This window comes from Eptatretus burgeri, chromosome 1 (assembly GCF_056783735.1).
Source record: "Eptatretus burgeri isolate ZD-2024b chromosome 1, Ebu_testis_v1, whole genome shotgun sequence".
In the NCBI taxonomy this organism is placed as follows: Eukaryota; Metazoa; Chordata; class Myxini; order Myxiniformes; family Myxinidae; genus Eptatretus; species Eptatretus burgeri.
The window spans coordinates 111,504,933-111,530,846 of NC_140961.1; the positions used below are offsets into that span (position 1 = coordinate 111,504,933).

The 25,914-nt window shown below is 48.6% G+C and overlaps 1 protein-coding gene across 1 annotated transcript in view; it reads right to left on the reverse strand.

Annotated features, from left to right (window-relative positions):
- The window catches only part of LOC147035186 (sodium-dependent neutral amino acid transporter B(0)AT2-like), a 138,153-nt gene that overhangs the window by 64,019 nt on the left and 48,220 nt on the right, over positions 1–25,914 (reverse strand). The window contains exon 5 of the mRNA XM_085895057.1: positions 17,923–18,033. Coding sequence (XP_085751183.1) covers positions 17,923–18,033 — 111 coding nt within the window. The remainder of the gene's footprint in view (positions 1–17,922; positions 18,034–25,914) is intronic.

Here is a 25,914-nt window from a genome sequence, read left to right on the forward strand (position 1 = left end):
ACGTACAAGCACGCAAGTATGGGCACGCACGTACGGGCCCGCACTAGTCAATTGTATAATTCCAGCAATGTGTGTGTGTGTGTGTGTGTGTGTGTGTGTGTGTGTGTGTGTGTGTGTGTGTGTGTGTGTGTGTGTGTGTGTGTGTCTGCGCCCGCTGTTTCTCGACAACCACTGGTCCGATCTAATTGAAACTTGCCAGGTATATTGCTGGGGCCCTGTGGATGTGCCTTCTCAAGGTTTGATATTAATCGGACAAGTGTTTCCCAAGTTATGGCCATTTATTTACCAAACCAATGATAGAACACGGTGTTATGACATCTCGATTGACGTCACACTTCTTCTTCTTCTTCTTCTTCATTTGATATGACGTCACAACTAACGCAAGCGACCTGAGTATGTGCCTTTTCAAGGTTTGATATCGTTCTTATTCATTGGTTTCAGCTGTTTCCCAAGTATTTCCCAAGTTTCGGCCATTTATGATACGGTTGGTCCGATCTAATTGAAACAATGCCCCAAATCAGTCGTCGTTTACGAAGGAATGCAGCTGCGCGTCGTGCACGTGCAATGGAATCAAACGAAGCAGAGCCGCTCGCGTGACACGCAACGCTACGCATGTGACAAGGCGTCGTGCAGCTGAAACGGATGAAGCACGAGCTGCTCTCTTGGTAGACAACACTGGACGCGAGGCAAGGCGTCACGCAGAAGAAACGGCTGAAGCACGAGCTGCTCGCTTGGTAGACAACACTGGACGCGAGGCAAGGCGTCACGCAGAAGAAACGGATGAAGCACGAGCTGCTCGCTTGACACGTGACGCTACGTGCGTGACAAGGCGTCATGCAGAAGAAATGGATGAAGAACGAGCTGCTCGCTTGGCAGACAACATTGAACATGAGGGAAGGTATCATCCAGAAGAAACGGATGAAGAACAAGCTTCTCGCTTGGCAGACAACACTGAATGCGAGGCAAGGTGTCATGCAGAAGAAATCCCTCACCAGCGAGAAGACCGGCAAGTAAGGGATGCCCTGCGCCATCAGGACGTACACCGTGCAAGACTAGATCAGGCTCACCGTGAGATTCGCAACCTTGCTCGATACGATGATACTGATTTTTTCCGAGAGGAACTTCATGTTGAGTACAGGCACGCGTTCAGAGGGACCTCGTCTATCTATAATTCCAGCAATCTGTGTGTGTGTGTGTGTGTGTGTGTGTGTGTGTGTGTGTGTGTGTGTGTGTGTGTGTGTGTCTGTGTCTGTGACCGCTGTTTCTCGGCAACCACAGGTATGATTAAATTGAAACTTGCCAGGTATATTTCTGGGGGCCTGAGTATGTGCCTTTTTAAGGTTTGATATTAATCGGACAAGTGGTTCCCAAGTTATGGCCATTTATTTACCAAAGCAATGACAGGACACAGTGCTATGACATCACGAATGACGTTACAAATTTTTTTTTTGCACGTACGGGCACGCACGTATGGGCAAGCACATACGGGCAGGCACGTACGGGCACGCACTAGTCTATCTATAATTCCAGCAATCTCTGTGTGTCTGTCCATCTGTGACCGCTGTTTCTCGACAACCACCTGACCGATCTAATTGAAACTTGCCAGGTATATTGCTTGGGCCCTGTGGGTGTGCCTTTTCAAGGTTTGATATTAATCGGACAAGTGGTTCTGAAGTTATGGCCATTTATTTACCAAACCAATGACAGGACATGGTGTTATGACATCAAAATTGACGTCACAATTCTTCTTTTCTTTTCTTTTTTTTTTGCACATACAGCCACGCACGTATGGGCACACACGAGTATGTATATATATATATATATATATATATATATATATATATATATATATATATATATATATATATATATATATATATATATATATATATATATATATATTGTTGTGGTTGACGAAATTCGCAAACCACCATTCAGGTCCCTTAGGTGAGATATCTCGGTAAGTATATGTGTAGTTAGGCCCAAACCCGTTGTTTAGAGGGAATTAATGTCATTTATGCGGGCTGCGACCCTTCTAGATAGCCGTTTTTCTTTTACTATCTTTATTTTGGACCAGCCACCATTACTACCACCACCAACCATGTCTCAACAGCCATCACACAACAACCACCAACCGCAACGCCACTTCACAACAACAGCCACGACCTTTACCGTCACAACTCGCCCTCATAACCATCGCATCACCGTCATTCCCACGCCGCTTGTGGGCGCCGATACTGGACTCGTGCAGGGCGCGCACCGAGCAGGGGTGCAAAAGCGACCGCCTTTCCGAAGAAAACGGATCAAAAACGACTCACGCCCACTTCTGTTCCGTCCTATCGGCGAGCGTAGGGCGATTTGGCCCCGCCTCCAGGGGCGTTGGAGTGTGGTCGCTATATGCAAATTCATGGATCAAAAAGCATTCACGCCCACTTTTCCTCGGTCCAATGGGGAGCCAGTTAGAGGTGAAGGGTCGGAGGTAAAGGGTCGAAGGTGAAGGAGCGAGGCCACGGGGCATATAAGGGGCTGCGTTCGTCAGTCAAGGCAGTTAAGAGTTGGCAGTCGGTGGAGTTGGGAAAAGGAGTTAAGAGTTCGGAGGGGAGAGAGTGAAGAGTTCGGAGCCAGTGAAGAGTTGGGACGAGTCAAGAGAGGAGACGGAGAGGGCGGTTGGACGGAGCTGTGGAGAGGTGGCGGCGGCGAAGGCGGTCGAGGGGGTGCTCGTGTCGGAGTCGGGGAGCTGCGGAGGGAGAGGCCGGCGGCGCGACCGAGGTCGTGGTGGAGACGATCGTCGCGGGACCCGAGACAGGGAGATATCCACCCCCCCCCCGAGCATCAACAACCCCCTCCTGTTTCCCCCCACGCTGAGATAGTGCGAGAAGGGGGCCCCGTTCCCACCCCATACCAGTCAGTCCCAGCGAGGCCCGCGGAGTCGGGGCGCCAGCGCCATTTTGCGGCTCATCACCAGACGGGTAGGCCCGACGCGGTCTCGGCCCCAGGCCCGCCTACCCCCCTCATCCTTGAGGGTGGTCCTTTTCTTTTGCTTTGGGTATATGTGTTGTCGGCGCCGTCTGTGAAGTAAAACTGTATAAGTGTTGCCGTGTGCTCGGTAGTCGGTTAGATCTGCATTGTTGCATTTGCTTTTTGTGTAATATTGTGTGTTTCTTCTTCTTCTTTTACATTTGCTTTTGGTGTAATTGTATATGTGTGCTTTCCGTTCATCGTGAAATAAATGTGCTTTATGTTGAACTGTTTTCCCGCTTCGCTTCGTCTTTTCCTCTATTGAATCTCCATCTTACTTCACGTAAAGGGTTGGTCGTGGGCTAAAACGCCCGATAATTAATCGAACCGTCGAGGCCGACGATAACACCGCTCGGTCATCCCGATAGTACGGAACGGGTCGCTTAAAGTGGCCCGTGTCCGAAGTCGACCTGCGGCGAGGTGCGATCGCCCGGTCTACCCTCCGTGTGGGTACTTAGGTTGGTCGAATTTGGCGAGCAACCCTATCCCACGCGGGGGGCCGGTTGGCACGATCGTGGTGAGGCCGAAAGGTCCACCCGTGACTAGTTCCCGGCGTTAGTCCGAGAGGGTCACGACTGGATTGTCCGTCCGGTGGGCGACGTGCCGCGATTCGAGTTACGTGGCCGTTCGCACGCCGGCGGGCGCGAATCCGCAACACTGGTGTCAGGTCGTGCGATATAAACTCATCGCCCTCCTCGCGGCACTGGTATTGGAGAACGGGAAAACGGGCTCTCCTGTCTCCAACTAAATTCACGGGAATCGGTCCAGGGGTGAGAGGAGCGACCCCCGATTCCCTCCAAATTACGAGCGAGCTAAATTAACCCTTTACCAGAAGCAAGATGGCGTCTCAAGGTGAGCGGGAGCCGGGGGTATTAGAAATGTATATGTGTAGTAATGTAGGATCCATGGTCCAGAATGAAAACCCCGTGCAGGAAATGTTGGTTGTGCAGGAACACGGACTCGCCCAACTGAACCCAGAGCCCGAAATAGGTGCGGCAGCGGCCGCGGTGTATGACACCTCCCCTCCCCCTCTCCACCAAAACCCTTCCCCGATCCCTGCCGAAACGGCTCACCCAAGCGCACCCGACATGGCCCAGCTATTCACCATGCTGGCAAAGATGAATGCGGATGCGCAACAAATGAATGCGGAAATGAAAACGAAAATGGTTTCAAACACAAATGAAATGAAAAACGAAATGAAAGGCATGAAGGAAGAAATGAAAAAGCTGCGGGGTGAGACGCAGAACATGGGCCGAAGCCTGCAGGCGGGCATGAAGGCCGTTAGCAGGGAGCTTAAAATAGCGACTCCACGTGTGGGAGCGAACGAGCTGGGAGGGGGTGCAACGGCTGTCGGGCCCGCGTGGAGGCGGGTAAGGACAATATAATTCGGGGGGCGTGTTGGGCGAGGGTCGTGACGGAAAAAGTGACGGTAACCGAGAGGGACAAACTAATTGGGTTGACGGAGACATGCACGAGGGAGATAACAAGGGAAGAGACGGAAATAATAGTTGAGACAAGGGAGGTAAAGGGTGAAGAGGTGACTGAGTTGGCAGAGACACGGGAGATGGGAACGATAGAGGGAAGACTACACGATGAAGACGGGGTAAGTGACGCACACACACACGGAGGTAGTGGAGGATAATGGGGGTGAGCTCGCGGACTGGGTAGAGACCCGGTGCGAGCAGCGGGATAGCCTCCTCCAGGAATGAGGGGAGGGAGTATACCCCCTTGAGGCGAGTCACGACCAGGTGAGTTCGGTCGTGCTTTGCGAGGTCGAGGGGAGGAGTGCTGTGGACAGGTGCACCGAGAGCTTGGGGGGTATAGAGGCTCCGGAGACCCTTGTGGGGACACAAATCCCCAGTGTGGTTGTCCCGGTGTGTATGGTGCAAGGTGTGAGTAAGACCCCGTGTGTGGACGAGACCCCAGGTGTGAGTGCGTCCCCATGTGTGGAAGCGACCCCGTGTGTGAGTGGTGTGGTGGCGATTGTGCCGGAGTACGTGCTTCCCAGCACGCCGTGTGTAAAAGGGGCACCGCGAGTGGAAGAGGCCGTGTGTGTGAGTGAAACGGCCAGTATGAATGGAGCACCACGTGTGAGTGGTGTGGTGGCGATTGTGCCGGAGTGTGTGCTTCCCAGCATGTCGCGTGTGGGTGAGGCACCGTGTGTGTGTCGCCGTGTGTGTGAGTGAAACGGCCAGTATGAGTGAGGCACCGCGGATGAGTGCCCCCGCGTGTGTGAGTAGTATGGTTTGTGTGAGGGAAATGGCACGAGTGAGTGGAAGGCCGCGAGTGAGTGGAGCCACGTGTGCGAGGGAGATGGCATGCGTGAGTGAACGGCCGAGTGCAAGGGAGACCGTGTGTGTGTGAGAGAGCAGTATGTAAGGGAGATGTCGGTGGGCATGTGTGAACATGCAGCCGTGTCTCCCGGGGTGAATGTAATGGAATGGAGAGTGAGCGTCGTAACACGCAGGTGTGCGTGGGTGGAACGGAGACGACGACGGCGACATGTGAGGAAAGAAAGCCGAGTAACGGCTGTAGTTGTTTCGGGGACCGTGCCGGGTTCACCCAGCAGTGAGCACGAGGTCCGTGCTATGCAACGCACGAGGCCCCCACGTGCTCGCTTGCGAGAGTGAAGTCCCGGTCCGGAAACGCCAGCGGTGGATTTGCCGATCCCGCGGACGGACAAAGTTTAGGCAGGATTTCGGATTTGGACCGGACGGGTTCTCCACGCGATCGTGTGTGTTAAGCTCCAACGGGCAAAGCACACGTGTTCGCGTGGGGAACCCCTCGAGACGTGGGGCTTGTGTTTTTTTATGCGCACGGTGACGTCATGGCTGCACGTGGGGTTGGAATCCGGCAGGAAGGGTATCCCTGCCGGATGGTACCGTCCAAGGAGGGACGAGGTACACGTGCAGCTGCATGACGTCACAGGCAGGTGCAAAGTGCGCGAGCTGTGAGTTACCGCGCTGGTGCTGCGCAATTAGAAAAAAAAAAAAAGCAAGCCTCACTTTCGGGTGCACAGGATTCCTGGGCAAGGGGTGGAGACCCCCTTACCAGGGCACAGGATGGAAACTAGTTAGGGGGAAGGGTTAGCATAGCTAGACCGGCTCCATGGGGCAGGGGTAAGTCCTCATGGGGCCCGTGGAATGGATTAGTTAGAGGGATTGTTAGTCAGATTTAGGTTGGGAAAATGGAGTATGGGATTATTTAGAAGACAGTGACAGACTTGTGAATGTGTAGCGGGGACGTAGTTTAGCTACGTGGTGTTAAAAGGAACGTGCTCTAGTTTAAGGGACGACGTGGGAGCACGAGTTAGTTAGGGGATGCAGATAGAAGGATGGCAGAGTTCAGCGGTGTGTGTGTTGAAAAGTTGTGAGGTGAGTACATGATGAGTGAGTGAGGCCAGCGGGTCTGTGTGAGAGGAGCGAATGGGGACTGCATGGTGCGATGAGTGATTGGGGGGAGGAGTGACTCCCGCCCAAGGGACCCCGGGGTCAGTGTAAAGTGAGTTAGGGGGTTAGTTAAATTGAAAAATGGAGGTTGTTTTGTTGTTGGTGGGGAAGTAGGCTCGAAACCCATTTGGCGGGGTGCAGGAGCCCTGTTGACGGGCTGGGAGCGTGGCTGCGAAAAGTGAGTATCGCTGAGTGGGTACCCCAGGCACCAGGCTAGTCGGCCGTGGTAGGCCAAGGGCCCATGGGGGGCCGGGATAGCTTAGTGGGCACAGGTGCGCCTGCTTGGTGCGGGGGCCCGGGGCGCCATTAGCCGCGTGGGCAGTGTTGTGGGCACGGGTGACCCTCGGAAAGGGGCCCGGGAAGCCAGCCTGCCACGTGTGCATTTCAGGGGAGGTGCCATGGGGGGCACTCCCTGGTGTTTAGGGAGCTGGTAGGCTCGGAGGCAGTGTAGTGCCCGGGGGTGCCATCGTCGGAGAATCGAGAGGGTCGTGCCTGCCAAAGGGAGCCACGTGTCCCAGCCATGAGACCATGTGAGGGCACGGAGAGAAAATTGGGGGGAAAGGCCCGAAATTGTAAGGACACCAACACAGGCGACGGGAATCTGGGTTGTTAGAACCAATAGCTTAAGGGCGAGGCGCTTGTTGAAAGCCCCGGGGTAGTTTAACAGTTAAATGGATAGGGTAGATTAGGAAGTGTACCCCTCCGCACCATCCATCCCCTCGCTCTCGTTGTGGGCCGCTGGACCCACTTTGGATTTGATCGCTGAAGTCTGGGGAGGCCATCCTGAGGCTTGAATTGGGCCTCGACACAGGACGCTAGCTCTCCCTTGTTCCCCTCCGGGAAGGGAACGTAGGGGTTGGGAGTAGGCTAGGTGACAGGATAGGTTAGCCGAACAAGGACATTACAGGGGGTTAGGGGACGATTTATAGTGGGGAAGTAAAAATAAAAAAATAAGTTGGGGCTAAATTGGGGTTTGACAAATTAAGGGAGTGGGTATAGACAGTGACAGGCAAAGGCGATAGGTTGGGAGGGAGACCGTAGGGTAGGTCCGAGCCCGCCTTCCGAGTGGCCAGCACCACCGCACTCCCTCCACTGAACGGCGAAGGCTGGCCAGCTTCATCGGCAGCTGTTGTTTTGCTGCATGGCCTGTACCGGCTGGATCGGCTGCAGCTGCTGTGCTGCAAGGCCTGTACCGGCCGGATCATCTGCAGCTGTTTTCTGCAAGGCCTGTGCCATCGGCTGGCCGTGTTTTGCTTCAAGGCCTGTGCCGGCCACTTCATCTGCTGGCTGTTTTCTGCAAGGCCTGTGCCGGCTCACTTCATCTGCCGGCTGGCGGTTTTTCTTCAAGGCCTGTGCCGGCCAGTTCGTCTGCCGGCTGTGTTTGCCTGCAACGGCCTTCTTCTGCGGGCTGTGTTTGCCTGCTACCTTTGCCATGCCATGCCCACTGCCCCTGTTCACCAGCCCCGTTCAATTTTTGCTTTGCCCTGTTCATTGCCATGTGCGCCATGTGCGCCCTGTTCATTGCCATGTGCGCCAGGATCAGAAAGCAACAGTTTGCAAGCTGCAAGAACTGCCCTGTTGGTAGCTACAACATGGGCCTGCAGTGGCGGCCCGTGCACCGTGTTTGTGTTCATCCATCCATTCGTTGTGTTCATTGCGTGTGCCACTTGAGCTGGCACGGAGACTGTGTTTGTGCAGCCCATGCACCGTTGTGGTTCACTGCGTTCAGTTCAAAAGGGAAGGCCTTAGACTGCGAGTGAGCAGCCGGCCACGTTCCCTGTCACCTGCATTGTTTGAGCCAGAGACTGCATGTGAGCAGCCTGGCTCCCTGCTAACTGCTTTCTTTTTGCAGAGTTCATTGATCCTGGGCCATGGTTTAGTGTAAAATTTGTAATTAAGGTTAAGATGTACTGTAAATATGAGTGCGCCCCCGGCACGTCTGTCCTAGCGCCGGCAATTTTATTTAAGTGGTCCGTGTGAGTGAGTTTGTTTAGGTAGTTACTCAGCCCTCAGGTTATTTATTTTGGGGACACGAATACCATGAATGTCGCACTCAGGGATCCGTAGGTAAAATGTACTAGGGGAAAACTACACATGATGGCACACGAAAATTTGACGACTCGGGACGAGTCTGTAAAAAGGGGAGGGGGTAGTGTTGTGGTTGACGAAATTCGCAAACCACCATTCAGGTCCCTTCGGTGAGATATCTCGGTAAGTATATGTGTAGTTAGGCCCAAACCCGTTGTTTAGAGGGAATTAATGTCATTTATGCGGGCTGCGACCCTTCTAGATAGCCGTTTTTCTTTTACTATCTTTATTTTGGACCAGCCGCCATTACTACCACCACCAACCACGTCTCAACAGCCATCACACAACAACCACCAACCGCAACGCCGCTTCACAACAACAGCCACGACCTTTACCGTCACAACTCGCCCTCGTAACCATCGCATCACCGTCATTCCCACGCCGCTTGTGGGCGCCGATACTGGACTCGTGCAGGGCGCGCACCGAGCAGGGGTGCAAAAGCGACAGCCTTTCCGAAGAAAACGGATCAAAAACGACTCACGCCCACTTCTGTTCCGTCCTATCGGCGAGCGTAGGGCGATTTGGCCCCGCCTCCAGGGGCGTTGGAGTGTGGTCGCTATATGCAAATTAATGGATCAAAAAGCATTCACGCCCACTTTTCCTCGGTCCAATGGGGAGCCAGTTAGAGGTGAAGGGTCGGAGGTAAAGGGTCGAAGGTGAAGGAGCGAGGCCACGGGGCATATAAGGGGCTGCGTTCGTCAGTCAAGGCAGTTAAGAGTTGGCAGTCGGTGGAGTTGGGAATAGGAGTTAAGAGTTCGGAGGGGAGAGAGTGAAGAGTTCGGAGCCAGTGAAGAGTTGGGACGAGTCAAGAGAGGAGACGGAGAGGGCGGTTGGACGGAGCTGTGGAGAGGTGGCGGCGGCGAAGGCGGTCGAGGGGGTGCTCGTGTCGGAGTCGGGGAGCTGCGGAGGGAGAGGCCGGCGGCGCGACCGAGGTCGTGGTGGAGACGCTCGTCGCGGGACCCGAGACAGGGAGATATCCACCCCCCCCCCCGAGCATCAACAACCCCCTCCTGTTTCCCCCCGCGCTGAGATAGTGCGAGAAGGGGGCCCCGTTCCCACCCCATACCAGGCAGTCCCAGCGAGGCCCGCGGAGTCGGGGCGCCAGCGCCATTTTGCGGCTCATCACCAGACGGGTAGGCCCGACGCGGTCTCGGCCCCAGGCCCGCCTACCCCCCTCATCCTTGAGGGTGGTCCTTTTCTTTTGCTTTGGGTATATGTGTTGTCGGCGCCGTCTGTGAAGTAAAACTGTATAAGTGTTGCCGTGTGCTCGGTAGTCGGTTAGATCTGCATTGTTGCATTTGCTTTTTGTGTAATATTGTGTGTTTCTTCTTCTTCTTTTACATTTGCTTTTGGTGTAATTGTATATGTGTGCTTTCAGTTCATCGTGAAATAAATGTGCTTTATGTTGAACTGTTTTCCCGCTTCGCTTCGTCTTTTCCTCTGTTGAATCTCCATCTTACTTCACGTAAAGGGTTGGTCGTGGGCTAAAACGCCCGATAATTAATCGAACCGTCGAGGCCGACGATAACACCGCTCGGTTATCCCGATAGTACGGAACGGGTCGCTTAAAGTGGCCCGTGTCCGAAGTCGACCTGCGGCGAGGTGCGATCGCCCGGTCTACCCTCCGTGTGGGTACTTAGGTAGGTCGAATTTGGCGAGCAACCCTATCCCACGCGGGGGGCCGGTTGGCACGATCGTGGTGAGGCCGAAAGGTCCACCCGTGACTAGTTCCCGGCGTTAGTCCGAGAGGGTCACGACTGGATTGTCCGTCCGGTGGGCGACGTGCCGCGATTCGAGTTACGTGGCCGTTCGCACGCCGGCGGGCGCGAATCCGCAACAATATATATATATATATATATATATATATATATATATATATATATATATATATATATATATATATATATATATATATATATATATATATATATATATATACATACACACACACACACACATATACAAGAGGAGAGGAGGAAAGGGAGAGGAGAGGGAGGAGGAAAGGGAGAGGAGAGGGAGGAGGAAAGGGAGAGGAGAGGGAGGAGGAAAGGGAGAGGAGAGGGAGGAGGAAATGGGGGAGGAGAGGCCAGGATGATAAGAGGCCAGGCTGAGGAGAAGCCAGGATGAAGAGAAGCCAGGATGAGGAGAGGGGATGCGTAGAGGGGGAGGAGGGAAGGGGGAGAAAAGGGGGTGGAGAGCAAGGAGGAAAGAGGGAGGAGAGGCTGGGATGAGGAGAGGCCGGGAGCAGAGCCTGGGAGGAGGAGAGGGGAAGAGAAAGGAGAAGGAAGAGGACTGGCCTCCGACCTGCCAGACCTGCCCCCGACCTCCCTCGACCTGCCAGATGTGGCAGTCGGTCCAGTCTGGGGCCACTCGGCTCGGTCGGCCCAGGTCGGGCAGATTGGTGGGGCAGTTTGAGTGGGCCGGTCGGGGGCAGATATGGCCAGTGGGCGAGGGCCTTAAGAATAGGATTTGTGGTGGAAAGCTTACTTAAGAACAATGTTAATTAGATTTATAGGAATGGCAGATTTTACATCATTCATTTGTAACCATTACATTCAGTCATTATCACAAAGTGTAGATCTAGTGACTTGGCATTTTAGATAATTTTGTACTCATCAAAAATGTGTTCTGATTGGAAAATGTGAGTCTTAAAAAAGAAGAAAAAATTAATTTTCAAATAAATTTATTTTGACCACCTGCATGAATTTTTCTGGAAAAGAAACAAATTGTTAATTTTGATGGTTTGCATGACAATGCCCCACTACAATCTGTTTCTATATATTACCTAACCTATTTACCACCACCATGCATATATACATATAGAACTAATCTACCACTTTCTATAAATTTAGGGATCTATTTTATCTATCACCACCATGGATATGCATAATTGACTAGTTAATATAAAACCCACATTGTGAAAATTCTGTTTTTATACTGACAGGGTTGGTTTAAGTTCAATGAATGGTATTGTGTTGTTATCAGAGTTAGTCTTCATCTGAGGATAGACCATCTTCATCTGATGAAGACACATTGAGGTCATCATCAGAGCTTTCTTGATGTGAGTGATCCTCTTCCTCTGGAACCAGTGACTGGAAGCTGTTGACCATCAAAACAAATGATTTCATACTGCTCTTCATGCAACTCCCAGCCATCATTTGAAGATGGATGTTGATTTAATTCTGATAAATCAGCATTGGCCCACATCTTTGCTACAAATTATGACCGTTTTATGTGTTGGGAAATTTCTGATTCGCAGGGAGGAATCATGCTACCATCAATTCCCTTCAGCTTTGCCCGTGCATTCCGAGATCTAGCTTTTGGTCCATACACCTTTTCAAAGACATTACGGCGATGGTAATTCAGTGACATGACTTTTCCCTGAGACCCATACATCTGAGCTGTATATGTCTTAAGGATTTATATGTCCGGTCAGTCAGCGAACCTCTAGCCATTTGTGAAAATGCTAATGCTTATGGCTGTTTGACCTGGTCCCCTTGATTCAAGGTCAAATATGATGACATGAAATTATTCCCCATACATGATTTCCTATTAGTGCCTAATACATGCCTAAGCCCTCAGACCAATATTTAAAACATTACAGGGGCTATTTAAAAAAGGGGGGGACCCATTCCCATAAATGGAGGAATTCCCCCTTTAGTCCAAAAATAGTCAAATTTCCGATCTATTTTGCACTAGATTTCTTATTTCCTCATAAAAACATTTCATTTTTGGAAGTCATTCATGTTCTTGGTACTGTTATGCATTATATATATATATATATATATATATATATATATATATATATATATATATATATATATATAATTTCATGTTGAAAGTCTTTAAAATGTTCAAAATCTTACATATTTGTTGTTGCTAAGTTGCTGGAACTCTGCATGACACTTGAATTTGTCAGAAATTTGTCACATGAAATAAGGGGGGTGATCCCAAATCGATTTATAGCTTGCTTTAATATGCCTATAACTATTTAAATACTTGTCTGAGAGCTTAGGTATGTATTGGACACTAATAGGAATTAATGTATGTCGAATCATTTCATGTCATCAGATTTGACCTTGAATCAAAGGGTCAAGGTCAAACAGGCATAAAATTGACCAAAAACTGTGATATTGACCTTTATCTCATGACATTGACCTTGGCTGATAATGACACCCTATCCATTAGATTGGGCATACCAAAAACTATCAGAATGCATACCAAGATAATTGGAATCGGTCTAGTATTACTTGATGTATGACAATATTGGTTTTAGCCTATATCGAAACAGCCATCTTGGATTTGGGTGGCGCCACCTACCACACCCACCAATGGCGCAACTTAAGAATTGGGTTTCTGGGATCTGCCAAGCCTACTCTACACCACTGGCACCCTTAAACATCTGCACCTTCCATGTTGAATAAAAGTCACCTAGCTCCTGCTCTAAATGGGCACACCCGACAGGCATGAAAGAAGGGCTTTGGGTGGAGTCAGAAACTAGTGGGTGGAGAAAGACAGAGTCTGGAGCAGTGGGCGGAGTCCGGAGCAGTGGGTGGATTGGCAGACAGGATCAGGTGGGTGGGTGGAGTCAGCAACGAGGTGGCGAAGAGGGCGGAGTCAACAGACGAGTCAATGATGAAGGAAGGCGGGGCCAGCAGATGAGGAATGCTGAGCAGGAAAAGACGATGACGGACAGCCCCGCGACCCTCCTTTTATGGACCCCGTGGTGCGGGTGGGGGTGACGAGCCAAAGCGATGTGTGGTCACCCAAATTGGGTGCTCTGGTTGGGCCCTAGCCAGCACATGGACCGGCCGCCATGATCGGAAGCGGCCTCACTGTACTTCTGGCCAGATGGTTCCAAGCTGCGGAATCGTCTCGCTCCGAGCACCATGACACAAATCACTCTGCACCGAACTCCTGGGCCGTCCACAGCGACCGGCGGTCAGCGCCGGTCAGTAAGCCAAGTGGCCCGAGCCATACAGCATGCCTCTGCCTGGCAGCAGCCTTGTCAGGCGGAGAGGCGAGAGGATGTTTGCCGTCCGCGGGAGATACCCGCGGCCATGGTGGTCAGTGAAGACCAACAGTAAGATGCTATGGTAACACATGCGCAGACCCAAACAAGATGTGTGCCACTCGCACCCCGCTCCGTATGCGATAATAAATTACCCCGGGGCTGCGTGTGGGTCCGCCACCTTCGAGCATGCGGTCATTCATCAAAAGCAGTGGTGTGTGCGTGCCAGCCCCAATCTGTGTCAGGAACCGAGGGAAAAGATTGGATATAATTATTAGATGGAGATTCGGATTAAAGAAGAGGATAGATAGAATTATTAAATGAAGATTTGGATTGAAAAGAGGACAGATATGATTATTAAATGGTGGTTTGGTTTGAAAAAAGGACAGATACAAGTCTGAAGACGACAATAGTTCACGAGCGGTATTTGACGATGCAGATTGTTTCAGAAGTCAAGGATGAGACAATGTGATAATTTTTGACCAAGTTATAAAAATGATCAACATGATGGGGAATGGGTGACAGGTTATTAGCTGCAAAATGTCGAAAACCCAGTTTCGTTCAACAACTTTCAAAATTTGACCTTTGCATAACCTTTCATCATCTGATCGAGCGAACTCGGGCTTGCATAACCTTTAAAGGTCACAAACCAATGTTGTGGACATTAAAATAAGGAAACGGGATAAGTGCTATAGCTTATCGGAGTTAGTTTGTCGAAGAAAGTCGAAAACCCGGTTCGATTCCCACAACTTTGAAAATTTGACCTTTGTGGACTTTAAAGGTCAAAGGTCAAAGATTATGACCTTTGGTGCAAAACTTCCTCTGGAACATTCCAGGAACAATATAACGTCATATAGGCTATATGGCATTTCGCACTCCTCGGATAATTATCCATACTTCGATGAAATCAGCGTAAAAACAAACTTGAAGGGGGCGCCACGGGCAAGGTGTTCGAGAAAGAGCAAAATGGTTTCAAGACTTTAGGTGGGGAATGACCTCAAGATTATGCATTAAAAAATATTGTCATCCCAGCTCTCAAAGTTTGGGCGGTTGTATGATTTTTATGTCAAAATTCACAATTTTCTAAGTTTTTGACCTTGGGACGAAAATGAAAATCGGACAACGACAAGTTTTAGATAATTCATTTTGCTATTCAAATACCAAAGAACTCATTCCATTCAGTCAATTCCCTCGGAGAAGATAGATTTTTAATCCGACTAACCCCTAAAAATGGCTTTTATTTGGGCGTGGCTCGGCCCACAATGGGCATAGCATGCCCTCATCCATAAAAACACAACGAGACATTGATATCGAACACATAACCAAGTTTCATCAAAATCGGATCAAAGTCCACGGAGTTATGCTCTGGACAGACAGACAGACACAGAAAGACACACAGACAGACACACAGACATAATGAATATCGTGGTCACTGGCTGGCGCTCGTGAACCAATAATTATTGGACTCAGAAATGGGTTGAAAAGAGTGGGCCGCATGTATACTGTAAGTTGTTAGCAACAACACAAATCTCATGTGTTGTTTTTCCATGACTTGTCTTCTGTGAGGACGCATTCTTACGAAGGGCGTGGCTGTGGTTTTTACAGATGGTGTCTGAGCAGAGTGCCTGCCGGCCTCACGAGGACCCCTTGCTTGGATTTACCTCAGGAATAGAAAAAACAAAAAAGAATAGGAATGAGTTCAGAGATTTAACCAGACCAAGCTATGAGATTTACACAACGCACTGTCCCGTTTGACCCATTAGACAAGAAGGAAGGGATTATCTGAACGTATATAAATGAAATACCTGACTGGGACCACTGTATGTTGGCTGCCATTGGTGTTTGAGGGATGCAGTTTCCTGAACCGCAACAACACACACACACACACACACACACACACACACACACACACACACACACACACACACACACACACACACACACACACACACACACACACACACACACACACACACACACACACACACACACACGTCTAGTCACTCTGTTGGTTACCATGCCCAAGGAGTTGCTGTAGGTTTGTCCAATAAGCTGATTCCAATGGTAATTGAGGCAACAACGGTCAACGAGCGCATTATGAGACGAAGGATTCATCACTCCTTTGGTGTCATATCTCTGGTATCTGTATATGCTCAGACTGAGAGAGTGATCTCACCGTGAAGGATGCATTCTTTGCCATGCTTGAATGTGGTTGATCAGTACCCCAAGTGAGATACTGTTCTTGTCTTGGGGGATTTCAATGCATGAACTCGAACTAATAGTGATGGTTATGAGACATGCGTTTGTCCCCATGGGTCTGGAACTGTGAACCAGAATATCACTAAGTTCCTTGACTTTGCAATAAGTCATGGACTTTGGGTGGCTGGTTCATGGTTTCAGTGCCCACAGGTTCATCGTTGGACTTGGCATTCCAACAATGGTGGTGTGGCAAAGGAGATTCACCACGTGCTCATTGATGGTCACTGGAGGATAATCCGGAACTGCAGGGTCTACCTGAGTGCTAAGTTACTCAAAACTGACCATACGCTTGTGATTGCAACTCCGAAGTTGCAGCTTAAATCTGGGAGAATGGTACCATCCCAGCCTAAGCTGGATGTTGGCAAGCTCAAGGATGAGTGGGCAGCTGAGGAGTTTGTGAACAGGCTGAGTGGGCATTTTGGGGGTCTGAGTGCTTTGAGGAATCCTGGAGAGTTGTGGAGTGCCTTGATGTTTATGGTTGATGTCTTGTAACTCAACAAAGAGTAAAGAAGAATGTTGTCTCTCAAGGGACACTGGATACCATTGAGCAGTGTCACAGGACTAGACTGAAAGGCAGAACTGAGCTGTTCAGAGAGTTGAAGCATAAAACGAAATGTGTGTTGAGGGTGCACAAGGAGGCAAATGTGCGAGGAATCTGTGAGGGGGTAGAGCATCACCTGTGACCAAGTGATTCTCGTCCTGCTTACAGGGGAATTTGTGCATTGCATTCCTCCAAGCCTCTTCCTCGATGTACTGCAGTTGGACAGGAGGTCGGATGGGTCTTGATAAAGGAGTCCGATGTGAAGGCCCGCTGGGCTCGTTACTTTGAGCGGCTGTACCAGGCTAATTTACCAGCTGTCGAGTTGGATATCAGGGGTGTTACTATTCCTATTGATGACCCTTCAATCCACTGTGATCCACCTTCCTTTATGGAAACACAGGCTGCGGTGAACCGGTTGAAATGGGGGTAAAGCTCCTAGGATCTGTGGCATCCATGCTGAACTTCTCAAGGCTGGTGAAAATGCTGTACTCATGTCGTTGCATGCAATTCTATGCTCTGCCAGGAACACAGGCATCTTCCCAATTGACTGGAAGAGGGGCTTTGTAGTCCCTCTCTGGAAAGGGAAGGGTGATCGCCAGAACTGCAACAACTACCGAGGGGTGATGCTGCTCGCAGTGACGGGCAAGGTCTTTTCATGGATAATTATTGATAGGGTTTGCCACCATCTGCTTGAGCACCCGCACCCAGAACAGTCAGGCTTTACACTGAAGAGGTCAACGATTGACCGTATCCTTGCTCTTCCTGTCCTCACCAAAGACAGACGAGAGTTTTGACAGGGGCTGCTTTGCAGCCGATGTTAAATTTAAATAAAAATATATCTATATATTTATGTTTACATATAAATATATATGTATTAATAAAAATATATATTTATATTTATATCTACACACAGTATGGATACATACACAATATTAGCTTATGCACGAGGTTGGAAAATAAAGAGGTTGGCTCTGAAAAATTATATTACAAAGAATGAGAAATCGGCAAATGAGCAGGTTAATTTATGTACCTGTGTATGCACAGGAAGTTCAGCGAGTGTTTCCAGATTAAGAGAGACTGTAGATCATGTAAAACGGTCCCCCAAAAAACCAAGGTATCGTAAATAAAATACCATCAAGCAAATTATCACAAAATGTGACATGTATGACTGATGTAAATTAATCAAGTTAAAGTTGATCAAACAGTGGTGACGGTATTTCATCTGTCATGTATTTTTGTCCCACGTGGCAAAGTTTCCAATTTTGAAAAACTATCACATTTAAACTTCACTTTTTATCACAATATGTGCGGCAGCATCTACAATTTGACTGAATTTCTAAAATAGCAGAAAGGGTGTCATAATCACATCAGTCAGCAGCCGTTGTAAGTGGTGATTCAAACACTGTTCTATTTATTTTCAGATCAGTCTTTTATTTAAGTCATATATCATGCCAGCTGTGCTTCAATATGACACGGTGTCGAGTTGGTTGATTATATTTTAATGGCTTAACATATAAAACGTACCATGTGCTAAATATAGTCAGGTGAACTCTGACCTTTGGCATAAACATGTGCTTGATCCCATCAAAAGCACCTTCCAGAAGCAGGCCACGTACCAGGAAGCAGAAGAGCACACCATATGGGAAGATTGAACTGAAGTACATGACCTGCAATGTTGAAATTACATCATATCAAGCCCAAAGAAAGCAAATATGAAAACCACATTCCAACATTCATTTCACTTCCAGTTTTGAGTTTGAAGTGACGGCTCGTTCTGTCAGGGGTCTCTGCCGACTTTCTCAAAGTTAAGTTTCCGGTCGTTATACGTCATGTTTTAACTGTTTATTTTCTCACAGACATGTTTACTGTGTGTTCCTAGTTCGGTTTTGTTTCAAAAAATCGTGCTATTTTGTGAGTTTTCATCGACCTTGTCTTATCGGGCTCCTTGAGGCCTACCTCCTTCCTGTCTAGGTGTGTGATCGTTTTGTTTGTATTCTCTCACTATTACCATCAATTTCAATTTTCTCCACTTTTCCCAACACCCCCCCAACCCCTCAATCTATCCCATCCAGCAACACACTCTATTTCTTGTCTTAAAATTAACCCCATACCCACGAGTACCGATTCTTCTTCTTCTTCTTATTATTATTCTTCTTTTTCTTTTTCTTCTTCTTCTTCCTCCTCCTGCTGGCACCATCTTTCTTCTACTTGAGCTGACCCACACTCACCATAACCTTCACGTTTTCTTCCTACAGCCTTCCATTCTCCAATCATATCTAATCTTCAAAAATCCATCAAAAAAAAAAATAATTTTCCTTGAATCCTTCCCAACTATACACCTCCTGTAACCACGTGTCACCCTGCATTTACCATTCCAAATTCACCATACACCTCCACAATTTTACTTCAACCTTTCCTTTTCTGAAACTTATGCAATACTTATTAAAAAAATAATAATAATAAGAAATGAATTCACTTTTAACTATACACCTCTCGTAACGACGTTTTTCCCCTGTAACCACGTGATCTGTTTCCACCCTCTGCGTTTACTGATCCAAATTCACCATTCACCTCACAATCTTTTCTTAAACCTTTCCTTCACCAAATATTATACAATCTTTATCAAAAAATAATTATTATGATTATAATCATAATAAAACCAAAAATGGTCTCGAAAATGCCTCATGTTCCTCTTTCACACGTGTGGTTCTCATTACTGCATCATAATCCACGACTCTTTTTCTATTTCAACAGACTGCTCTCAATTCGACCTTTCATTCGTACCTTTCCGAAAAAAATCCAACTGTTACAGCGTTTCTTATCTCGCCTTTATTGCATCCCTCAAGAAACGTGTTTAATCGCATTTCTGACCGAAGAATTAAAAAACCCCAGTTTGCTATGAATGTTCACTTTACATCAAACATTCTGTTTTTTTCCAACTTCAGTGCTAACTCACCCCTCTCATCCCTCCCTCTCAAAGCAACCATCACACTCTTCTCCCTCCAAGCCTCCTTCTCACCTTTCTCAAAAACTCCCCCCTCAACTCTCCCCACTCACACTGCTCCCATCATTCTTCCCCGTCACTCACCCTTCTCAAAGTCCCCCCCCCTTCACCCACAAAGCTGCCTGCTTACTCTGCCCTCTCTCCTCCATCTCATCACTCTACCTCCTCAATTCCTCAGCTGCCTTATGCCCCCTCTCTTATTACTCCCCAATGCACCAAAATCCAAGCACCACAGAGCCTTTTCTCCTCCTCATCCGCCCCCTCCCCGAGCTCTTCTGCAATCCCTCACACTCTTTCAACAACTCTTATAACCTCCTCCCTTGTCCAACCCTCTCCCTCCCCTACCCTGCCCCAAAAGCCTCCTCCCCTCCCTCTTCATTAACAGTGTGGACCTTAAATATCCAGGGCCTTCGCTCAAATCTGAAGGACCTTTTGACACAGGTTGCCACTGACAAACCAGACATAATCTGCCTAACAGAAGCTTTCCTTCTTCAAGACGTCTCTGATTTCCTGGTTTCTCTCCCTGGTTACTCCCTCCTCCGGTTTGACAGACCTGAGCCTCGTCCTGGTGGAGAAGTTGCTCCCTTCATCAAAGACTCCATTCCTCACTCTCCATGCACTGCCCTCACTCCTTCACACCCCCAGGAATACTTCTGGCTACTGCTTCCCCTCCACTCCCATTTATATGTGTGCTGTACCGTCCACCAAAAAGTGATGTCTCCATTTACACACTACCGGATTTAGGGGTGGCCAGGTGGGGCCATGGCCCCGGGGCCCCCCACATTTAGGGGCCCCACACAATTTCGATGACATTTTGAAAATCCCTTGAAAATGTGCTTCGAAAGTTTTATTGTCGGTGAATGAAGATTGTAAACTCTTTGTAAGGATATCTTTTCAAAATTGTCCATCATTGTGAGGGTCCTTTTCAAGCTTTGGCTTTTTCAAGCCGTTTTGTCGACAGTCCGCAGAACAGATCCAACGTGGTCAAAAATTCCCGGGGCAAGCCTCGGGCATTGGGGGCCCGCATTCGGATCCTTTTTTGGATTGATCATCAATGCTTCGGATGGTTGAGCGTGACCAACTAACAACGGCACTGCCCGCCAGAGCCCAGCAAGCACAGACGGAATACAGAAGTCCAGCCAGAGGAGAGGTGAAAAAGGTGAAAGTCGACGTGGTAAAACTAGGCCAGGCCAGCACAGCACACGGCCGGCAGGGGTAGTATTGTACACACTGAAACTGCGGCTGGCAGGGAAAGCTGTCAGTACCCTGCTTACTGGTGCGCACAGTACAGTAACACGGTGTGACTTTCTATGTTCCAGGTGTGCGAAACATACTTGTTGTTCGTGATTCTGGTACATCCCACGTGCACTCTGACAATACCTCGGTTACTCAGTACCTACCAGCTGCAGCAACCACAATGAGCGGCTTCAGTGACGACAGGCACAAATCCAGGGCTCCACGGAAATATGACAGTTGTGCTCAAAAGCGGAAACGTTCCAAGGGAAAAGATGAAAGACACAAGGCCGTCGTCGACAAGACCCAGAAAATCTCAGAGTTTTTCACTCCTGCACAAACAGGCGATTCGTCCATGACAGAGGCTGCAACACCAAGAGAGACAGAACAAGCGGATTTGGCAATGCAACCCCCGCATCAAGATTTGCCCAACATCACCGAAGGTTCCACTGATGAAGAACATGCATCAGATGAAGAAGCGTGAGATATACTGACTGATCGTGGACCTGGCTTTGCCAATTGCATTGCATGTTGGCCTCCTGAGCGACCGTCATCAGAGATGATCGACTACTGGGCATCACGAGATTTGGAGCCCCTGCAGAATTTGACTGGACCCTGTGATTCATCCATACAGTTCATTGAAGGTAGGAAACGCTGCTGCTCCAAGAATCTTTTTTTACTGTAGACTACAAAACGGAGAGTCCGTGAAAAGGTCCTGGGTTTGCTTCTCCACATCAATTGGAAAACTGTACTGTATCGCTTGCAAGCTCTTTGGAGGTGCTACTGCCCTGGCAGGGAAGGATTCAATGACTGGAAGCATGCCAGTTGTTCTATCGAGGTGCATGAGCATTCGCATGTACATTGTGCGAATATCATCCGCTTGTCAGACAAAGTAACATCCATCCGCAGGTCGTGTGGACACTGAACTCAAACAGGTGAGTGAGATTGCATCCTATTGGAGGGAGGTGCTGAAACGAAGTGTGAGCGTGATATCGTTTCTCGCTGAGCGTGGTTAAGCGTTCCGTGGATCGGATGAAATTGTTGGGTCACGGACGAATGGTAACTACCTTGGTTTAATGGAATGACTTGCGGAATACGATCCATTTTTGGCGCAGCACATTCAGAAATATGCCAACCAAGGTAGTGGCCACACCAACGACTTATCATCTACGACATATGAAGAGTTAGTCTCCATCATCGGAAAATCTGTTCTGGATAACATCGTCGCTCGTGTGAAAGAGGCAAAATACTTCTCTTTGTCAGTCGATTCTACTGACATAAGCCACATCGACCAGCTCACAGTTATTGTATGATACATTGAGAACGAGGCTCCAGTGGAGCGTTTCATGACGTTTCTGAGCAACACAGGACACACTGGACTCAAGCAAGCAACGGCATTACTGGATTTTTTGAAAGCCACTGGATTGGACATCGCTAACTGCCGAGGGCAATCTTATGATAACGCATCTAATATGAGTGGCCGATACAACGGGATGCAGGGAATGATCCAACACGCCATGCGTGACGCACTCCCTGAACTTAGTCGGTCAGTTGGCCGTGGGATGCTGTAGACCTGCAGCAGCATTCTTTGAATTCGTGGAACAAGTGCATGTATTTTTTACAGCTTCCACGTCGTGCTACGCCAGATTATTTGACGCCCTGAAAGCCAAAGGTCTGCAAGTACCAAAGCGCCTCAGCGACACTCGCTGGTCGGCTCATTCTGATGCAACCCGAGCTCTAGTAGATGGTTACAGCAAAATCATGGATGTCCTCGATGAAATCGCAAACGATGAACAACTGAATAGTGAAACGAGAAACACCGCCGAGATACCACCAAATGATGTGCACGTTCGAGATAGGGTTCTAGGCTGGTTTCTGGTCTACTGTCCTTGGTAGATTTGATCGTACGAGTAAAACCTTTCAGTCACAAGCTACCGATCTCAACACAGCCATGCAGCTCCTCCAGTCACTGGCGAGCTTCGTGCAGTCATTATGCGATCAGTTTGATACTTTCCTTTGAAGTGAAGTTTCGACGGAGTGAAGTGCTCAGGTATGGAGGAATTCACTCGCGGATCGCGTAGACGAAAGCGTAATGTCCGTCTTGCTCCCTTGGACTACGGACACACTCCAGAAGTAGAACTAGACGCCAAGGAGTCCTTTCACATCAGTGGATACGTTACAGTGATCGACGTACTGCTGTCTCAGTTGGAAAAGTGTACAAACGCTGACAGCGAGATGAGCGACAGATTTGGATTCCTGCGTGCTCTTGTTCAACTGGAAGTGGAGCAGATTCGAGAGTCATGCTCGAAGCTCGTCGAGCTGTATCGGGAAGATCTGTCACCTGACCTCACATAAGAAATTATTCAGTTTCAAGCCATGATGAAGGAGTCAGAGCCAGACTCTGGCCGTACTGAACTCGAGTTGTACAGTTTTCTCATCGAGCGAAAACTCACCGATACTTTCCCAAACGTGGAAGTGCTGCTTCGGATTTACCTCTCACTGATGGTGTCGAACTGCTCCGGGGAGCGCTCGTTTTCAAAACTCAAACTTATGAAGAACCATCTTCGCTCCACGATGGGGCAGCAGAGACTGGTCAATCTGACCATCATTTCAACCGAATCCGATGTGCTCAATTCCATGCAGGTTGACAGTATCATATCCGAGTTCGCTGCAGCGAAGTTGTGCAGGAAGTTTGTCCATTGATTAAGGCACCGTGTGCATGTTCATTGATGTGGATGAAACTGCCGTATATTTGCGGTCACTGGAAGTCGGCTATTAATTCCCATTTCGGATTTCTCTTGCGCAGAGGGTTTTTAGAAGTTCGAAGATTTTTACTCGAAGTTCATAGTATGATTAATGACAGTGCGTCATTTTTTATTTTCTTATATTAGTCTATCTCTATCTCTTACTCTTGTAGCAACAGCATTTTTGTGATTTGATTTTAGAATGAGCTCAGAGATAAGTCACCAGCCATATCAATAACAATCCGTCCATCTTGTCATATTGTCAGATTTAATTGTAATTTGTGAACATATTTGCCAAATCATTCATGATCAAGATCTGCCAAATCTACAGATATAAGTTCAGTTGTTGATGAAAAAGCAGTTATAATTTAAGTTGTTGATTAATCTCCAAATTTGGGGGCCCCCCACAATCAATGTGCCCATGGCCCCCCACATGGTAAATCCGGCCCTGCATTTACACCTCACTTTCTGAAAACATGGACCAACTTCTATCCTCTCATCCAAACTCTCTCTTCCTCATATGTGGTAAATTCAATTGTCATCATACCAGTTGGCTAGGTGTGGATACCTCTCCCCTGCTATGGCACATCAGCAAAACACTTCTGCGACTCATTGGGACTGACACACTCTTCCCCCTCCAAATCGGTCAACTTCCAGACACGGATCTCAACCAACGGTGCTCCATCTCTTCTGGATCTGATTTTGACAAATTTCCCTGAAAATATCTGCTGTCCTTCCTCTGCTCCAATCAGTTCTTCTGATCATATGCTTGTCAATATGGACATTTCTCTGGCTGTTATCAGAGAACCACCTCAGCACCGTCGAGTCTGGAATTTCACTCAGCCTGACTGGCAGGGTCTCCAAGCAGCCATCAAACTTCTGGACTGGTCTTCAATCGCTACTTTTTCCAAAATCACCTTGTCCTGAGAATTCTTTCAAAGAAACTTACGCTCACTCTCTTGCAGAGATTTATCCCCTCTCATCTTCAGTTGTCCGACCCATCCTCCCACCCATGGTTCATGAAGCTTGTGGCGAGGCAGTTGGCCTGAAACAACTTGCCTTTGCCTCATGGACAGCAAACCCAACTGAAGGCAATCTCAGTTCCTTCCATAAAGCTTGGAGCAAGTGTGTGTCTATCCTAAGGAGAGCCAGAAAAAAACAACTTTCAAATCTCAAGTCTGAACTCTCAAACCTCTCTCCCTCCTCCAAATCCTGGTGGTGTCTAATCAAATCTTTTTCAGGTGTATGTACCCCCTCCATCCCCTCCCTTACCTCAAATGGCCGCACTGCTGACACCGCACATGAAAAGACTGAATGCCTCAACTCGGTGTTTGCAGCTAAATCTTGTGTCCAAAACCCATCGCTTTCTCTACCCACCTTACCCAGTCGCACCCAACTGTCCCTGGACTCTGTATCCTTTTCTTCTGTGGGTAGTTTGTGGGTACTTTGTCGACAAAGTGGGTAGTTTGCTGTCAAACTTTGACACAGATTCTGCAACCGGTCCAGACGGCATCAGCCCACGTGTCCTAAAAACCTGCTCCTCTGCTCTTGCTCACCCTCTGTTCTATTCACCCTCTCATTTGCTCACGGTCATCTGCCATCTGCTTGGAAATCAGCAAACATTACCGCCCTTAATAAAAAGGCGCAAAAACAGATCCCTGCAACTATTGACCAATAAGCCTTGACCAAATCATCAGCAAGGTTGTGAAACCCATAATCGCCTCTGGCATTAATTCCTTCTTCTGCACCAATGGCTTGATTTCCAATCATCAATTTGGTTTCAGAGCAGGTCACTCTGCCCAGGACATGCTGCTTCTGCTCTCCCATCAATGGATGGAGGTCCTCAATGCCAGACATTAAATCCGAGCCGTATCAGTAGGCATATCACGTGCTTTTGACATGGTCTGGCACCCTGCCCTGCTCACCAAACTCTCTTCCGATGGTATCCAAGGCCATTTCCACTCATGGTTTGCAGACTTCCTTTCCCGTCACAGCCAACGTGTGGCCCTAAATGGAGTTCTATCATCCGCTCTTCCTGCGAAAGCTGGAGTTCCTCAAGGCAGCGTTCTGGGTCCTGTTCTTTTTCTAGATTTCATCAAAGATCTCTTCAACTCTCTGGAAAATCCTCTTTATCTCTTTGCTGATGACTCCACTCTCTGCCATACCATCTATCATCCATTAAAGCAGCAAGCCGCAGCCTCTTCACTCTCTGCAGATCTGGGTAAAATCACAAACTGGTCCAACACGTAGAACATGTCTTTCAATCCTGACAAAATCTCACACTCTCACTATGTCTCTCTGAAAGGACACTTTATTACACTCCCCCCCACCTACTTTCTCAACAATCCTCTGGAAGAGCTCCTTTCAATCAAGCTTCTGGTTCACACTATCTGCCATGATCTTTCCTGGGAAAGCCAGATTTCCAACCTGGCCTCCAACGCCAGTCGCCGACTGGAAATCCTCCGTCGTGCAAAGTCCTTCCTCCACCAACCTGAGCTGCTGATCACAAACAAAGCTTTTGTCAGCAGCCTGATGCAGTACTGCCCTCCCCTCGTGCTGGTGCTGTT